We start from the raw sequence: 5,903 nt of genomic DNA, 5'->3' as shown, positions 1-5,903 counted from the left end.
CCCTCCGGCGTGCATCAGCTTCTCGTCCGCGTCAGGGCCACCACTTCTCCGGACAGGAAGGCGCCGCGGGAACAGCTACGACTGACAGATCGGATCGTCACGTAATGCTGAGAAGTGTGGGATCCCGCTTGCGGTGCCCGCGGGGAGTGAGCGGGCAGCGCGGGGCAAAAGCGGCCCCTGAAGCTGCGCGCGCTACGGGTCCTCAGCCCGAGGCAAAGCAGGAGAGAACCAGCGGCTGGCAGCCCCGCTGGAGAATGGGCAGTCGGTTCGCGCTGGGCCGGACCCCGAGGGCGGTCAGGTGCAAGGGGGCGGGGGCTCCAGGCCTGGGACTGCGGGGCCGGGGCGGGCGGGCCGGCGGGGCATTTAAACCCCGCTGCTGCACGGCTCTGCACCCTCCTCCGTCCATCTCGCCACCTCCCTCAGGCAACAGCCAGCAAGATGCGGTCCTCCTTGGCTCTGGGCGTCCGGTTCCTCCGCGCCTTCTCCAGGGACAGCTGGTGAGCGGGGCTGGGGAGGGAAGCGCGCCGGCCCCACAGCTCTGTTAGGCCGGGGCAGCCGGCAGGGAGCGTGGGGACCAGGGACGCGGCGGCCGGCAGCGAGCAGCGGCCGCAATGAGTCTGGGATCCTTCAGCGGCGCCGGCAGGAAGGTGAAAATAGATGGCTGGCGCCTGGGCGAACCTGTGCTTGCGGGCCAGGAAACCGGGGCCTGGGTGGTGGAGTTGCTGAAAAGTGGCCATTGGAGTCGCGGAGTGTCCCTTTCGGTCTCTTTTTGCCCTTGGATAACGCAAAGGCCAGAACTCAGCGGTCCTGGGAGCTTGCCTTGAGAGGTTCCAGGACCCGAGGGACACCGCGGGGAGGAGGGCTTACCTCTCAGATCAGAGGGGCAACAGCTCCTCAGCCGGGTAGTCACCCCAACAGTAGGAGAGCCATGTCCATAGTAGCTTTCCTTCTAACCAAGGGAGCCCCAAGGAGGCCACACAAGGCGGGGGCGGGGTGGAGGGGAGAACAGAGCTTTCAGGAGAGGCCACGCACTGGAGCAGTTTGCTTGGTCTGCACAGTGTGTCTTTGTCTTTTTTTTTTTTTCTTAAGTATTGTGTTAGTCGCCATCATTTACCAATTATAAATTTCAACACGAATAGCCAGATTCCTAGCTTCTCTTGAACAACAGATGATGTAGCACTATCAGGCCTAAATTGCCAAATTCTATTAACAGGACTTAAGGAGTCCTCATTAGATAGGGCAGGTTGCTCTTAATATGGCCAACTTGTTCTGGTTTAAAAATGGAAAATTCCACATTTCCGTCCCTCAAACCTGGGCAAATCGGGAAGGTCGGGCACCCTGGGCACTTTCCTATAAGTGACAGTCCTCATCGACTGTCCTCATTCCAGCTTTCTTCACTTATTCAGATGACTTATTTGGTCCTTTATGAACTTGGGACTATTACTATATATATATATATTTTATTTTTTTTCAGAAAAAGATAAAACTTGACTCTCGCAAGGATATAAAAATGAACATGTGTTGAAGATTTTATTTTATTCATAATGAGGGATCCAGAAGATGTTAAAATCAGTTCAAAAGAAAATCTAGTGGTGGTGGGGTGTGAAATGGGGAGTTATCGTTTAATGGGGACAGAGTTTCAGTTTGGGAAGATGAAAATCTGGAGATGGATGTCATGGCTGTACAGCAATATGAAGGGAGTTAGCGCCACTGAACTGTTCAATTAATTGTTAAAACAGTAAATTTTATAGTATGTATATTTTACCACAATTTAAAAAAAATTATACAGAGAACATGCCCATTTATAAATCAGGAATATTGAGGCAAAACTGGTTTTTCCACAGGTTGGGAGAGAAGACTATTGAAGTTCTATCAGTTCATAGACATATTTTGTATGATTTAGTTTCTTACCACTTCAAAGCATTGTAAAATAGCCCAAGGTTAATGAGATGCTAGATTCAGATAACCCGGAGAGGAATCCTCTAGACGATGCACAGTTTTCCAGTGAAACGCAAAATTTTTTCTGCAGTCTTCCCTGCTTTGATCAAAAGTAGTCACAGAAAGATTATTCTTGATCATAAAATAAAGCTGATCTCATTAGATTTGATCTGATTGTATAGGTGCAGCAAGAGTGTTAATTTATAACACAGGCCTTGTTAAGTTAGCTTTGCTGGAAGTTTTCATAAGGAATCTTAAATTGGACTTCTAAAAGTTGGTTATTATTTACTGTTCTGAATTAGGAAGCTAAGTCAAGAAACTCTCTCCACTAAGTTTTATTTGCTGTACTTTTATACATTTGGGCAAATTCCTGTCTTCTCGAGGTCTCCAAAATATTCTAAGTTTCCTGAGCTGGCCAGGAAGTGACCTTCCTTATTTGCCTATAAGGGAATACAGTAAGCCAGTTTTCTTGGGAGGGTTTTATTTGTATTGGCTCAATACAGTCAACCTTAAAAGGGGCTGGTTATATCTGATTAAATGAGTATCATTGTCAATTACTACATTCCAGGGAAGGCCTGGGTTGCACAGAATACCAGGTGCTGTAGGCATTAAAAAAAAAAAAAAAAAAAAAAAAGAGGACAGATTCTTATTGAACTTTTGCAAATAACCTTATTGCTATGAAAAGCCAAGAAGACTCAACAAAAGTTTATGGATTCTGGGGAATCAGGTAGAAAGAGAAGATATTTACAACTGTTTCATTTCAGTTTACAAAACAGTCTACTAAATTGTTATGGGTTATGGATAGCTTAAGAAGAAAGAGAAAGGACTTCTTATATATCCAGAAAATAGAACACTAGAACAACATCAACAATATTCCAAACACAAACAACAGTCATCCATCATCAGTTTATCATTGCTCTGCTGAATCGGGTTAGCAATCTCATAGACCTGTCTGCTTCTTGACTACAGAGTTTTGGAAACCCTGACTCAGCCCATCGGCATGTCTTTAAAGACGTCTAAGTGATGCCATCAGAAGCTTGTGCCCAAGAGCAAGTGCCTGGTACAATGCTTTTCTGCGACAGTTCTTCATTGTTAAAGATAAAATCTTTGGCCTATAACTGATTGCAGAGCGTTTAGGAAGCATCAGAATAAAAAAAAAAAAAAACTACCTGTGGGTGACAAAGACCTAAAAAGGCATGGATTAATGTATGACTGATAACATCTTACAACTTCTCATTAGGAGCAGGCTGATAACCAATATTCAATAAAATTTTGTCATTTTAACAGAGAAAACCAAATTCTACATTTGCATTGACATAACATTTGATACTAAAGCAACCACAATCTTTTAAAAAAATATGAATAAAATAAAAACCGAGCCAGCTTTGACACACTTAATTGCCTCTTTTCAGACTCATTTGTATATACTATAATTCAAGGCAAATCAAAGTCCCTTTCCACAAACCTACAAATTTATCCGTTCAGGTTTTGTCCTTCATTGTCCTTTTTCTTATTTTGGAACAACCAGTCATTTTACTTAAGGATAAAACTTCTCTTTTTTCTCAATAAACATGAACACATCTCATTACAAAGTATACGAAGTTGTGCCTCTCTGCCACCGATGTGCCTGTCAGAGTCTTCTTATTCATAGATATTAATTATACCCTTTAACCAAAGTAATTTATATTTCAGAGGAAATGGGGGGGACAAGGAGGGTCTCTAATTGTAAACAGCCTGTCTCACACCAGCATCTTAGAAGAGCTCATGAACCCACAGGACACAACGTGTCATTTGCATACTTCTTAAAGTGAGAGTCCAACCACTGTGCTGTCCAGCATCTCCCAGGCTTACGACAGATCTGGGCTGGAAGCCTCTCGCCACCGCATGCCTTGTGCAGTTAACTTCCCTAAGCCTCAGTTTCCTCATCGGTAAAAGTCCAGTGGGTTCTAGAGGATAAACGTGGTATGTGGACATTCTTGACCCTGGCGGCTGATGGGGAGTGCACAGTAATGTTCTTCTTCTTCTTTTCTCATGAGTGTAGCTTTGGACTCCTATCAAACACTAAACGCTAATGTAGTTTCTACTGTTTGCATGTTGTTATGTTGAGCTCTGAGGCCACAAAGGTGAGTAAGACCTGGTCCTACCGTCTCGAAATGAAGAATCAGGCTGGAGAGAGGGTGTGTACTCTTATTATCAAACGTACTGTTTCATATGTCTCCAAGTTGGGCATAGAAGTGAAGTGAAGAAAGCAGTTGTAGCTAGACCACCTAGGCATATCTAGCGCAGATTGGGCTTGAACTTTGGATTCCTCGTCTATAAAGTGAGAATATTAATAATACCCACCTCATAAGATTGTTGGAAGGATTCAGTGAGGTGCAGTGTGTAAAGTGCTTAGATCAGTGCCAGGCTCATGTTGAGCACTGGATAAACATTAATTATTGTCTATTACTTTCCTCGCTTTTTCTACTACTTTGCATCACGCCTTTATTTGTAGTTCACTGCAAGGTTTCCCCCACCTAACATATGGGTAAGCTACTTCTTGAGAAGCTATATTGCTTGTCCAGCATCGCACAGCTCATCAACGGCTGACCTGGAGTATGAATCCAGGTTAGCCTGACTCCCAAGCCCCTGTCTTTCCAAGTCCCTGTCCTCCAGATGAGAGTGTAGAAGATGGAAAAGATCACGTGGCTATTTGGCCTTAGACAAATCACTTAATCTCTCTAAGGCTCCGGGTCTTTGTCTGTAAAATGGAAATAACGGTGTACCTTTATCACAGGGTTTTGGTGAAATGAAATGAGAAGACATTTAAAGCACTTAGCCCAGTGCTCAACTTCCAGTTAGCACTTGGTAATTGCTAGATGCTTGTGAGTTTCTCTGGAGAGATTCCCCACCTCATTAGGAGGAAAAGGTAGCATGTGACTTGGTGGAGCTGGAGGTGTTATGAGTAGAGGTTGAGGAACGAAGGCCTGGAAGTGAAAGTGTCGTCTGTCTATTCAAGACAGTACCGTGTAGCTGCAGCTGCAGGAGCACAGGGGGCTGAAGGAGCATCTCTAGTCCCTGGGGATGAGGCCGAGAGGCAGCAGCACGAGTGTGCAAGCAAAAGTCATTGGCTGCGGAGCTTCTGCCCTTCCTTTCCCTGTCAGACCCTCTGCGTTGGGATGGGGTGGATAGCTAGTTCATGGCATTTCAGAGTCCTTCCTAGCCCTGGGCCTGGCCAGTGCCCTGCCTTCTGTGCCAGTGTCTGTGTGAGCATGTCTGGGGTCAGCTGGCAGCATGAGCATCTTGCCAGAGAGATGACTGGGGCTGGTGTTATAGGGCCGGGACTTTTTCCTGAGGCCCTTTAATAGGAAACAGCTCAAGAAAGGGAGGAGAGAAGCCTGTGGGATGAGGCATCAGCTGGAAGAGCCGGATGGAGAGGGAAAGGCCAGAAAGAAAGCTGACGCTGTGAACTCACCTTGCTATTTTTCCCCAACACTGGAATCTTTCCCTGTGAGCTGGAAAGGTCAGGGCTGGCTAGTGGCTGCTGCTAGGATGAATGGCTCTACCCTCGGAGTTTGCTGAGGGCTCACACTGCCAGAGCCGTTGTTATCTCGTTTAATCCTTATAATAGTTTTGTGTGGCAGGAGTTTATTACCTTATTTAAGAAAAGTTAAACTGAAACTTAGAAAGGTTAAACAAGTTGCCCAAGATCACAGTAAGCGGAAGAAACAAGAAATTACGAATCAGCCTCTTTCGATCTAAGTCTAACATTCTTTTCCCTATTCTGTAATGGCCTCGGAGCAGGGGCCCCAATGCTGCCAAGATAGCTTTCTCTTGTCTTGTTTTCCTGGTAACTGCACAGAGGTACCTGGTAAGGGTAGCAGAAAGGGCTTCTTAAAATGAGCTTTGATAGCGAGAGGCTGCCATGACGAGGAAGGAGAGATCCTAGAGCAGAACCTGGAGAGCTAAGCCCATTATCCTTGCCC

General features: G+C 45.7%; 1 protein-coding gene across 1 annotated transcript in view; it reads left to right on the top strand.

The window, feature by feature from the left end:
* The first annotated feature begins 387 nt into the window (after positions 1–387).
* The window catches only part of SLC37A2 (solute carrier family 37 member 2), a 23,101-nt gene continuing 17,585 nt past the window's right edge, over positions 388–5,903 (top strand). Inside the window, 1 exon segment of the mRNA XM_015592002.2 lies at positions 388–497. Coding sequence (XP_015447488.1) covers positions 439–497 — 59 coding nt within the window. The 5' untranslated portion in view covers positions 388–438.

The sequence above is a fragment of the Pteropus alecto genome, unplaced genomic scaffold, assembly GCF_000325575.1.
Source record: "Pteropus alecto unplaced genomic scaffold, ASM32557v1 scaffold135, whole genome shotgun sequence".
In the NCBI taxonomy this organism is placed as follows: Eukaryota; Metazoa; Chordata; class Mammalia; order Chiroptera; family Pteropodidae; genus Pteropus; species Pteropus alecto.
Note: the sequence above shows the minus strand (reverse complement) of the source record. Positions and strands in the feature narration are given on the sequence as shown.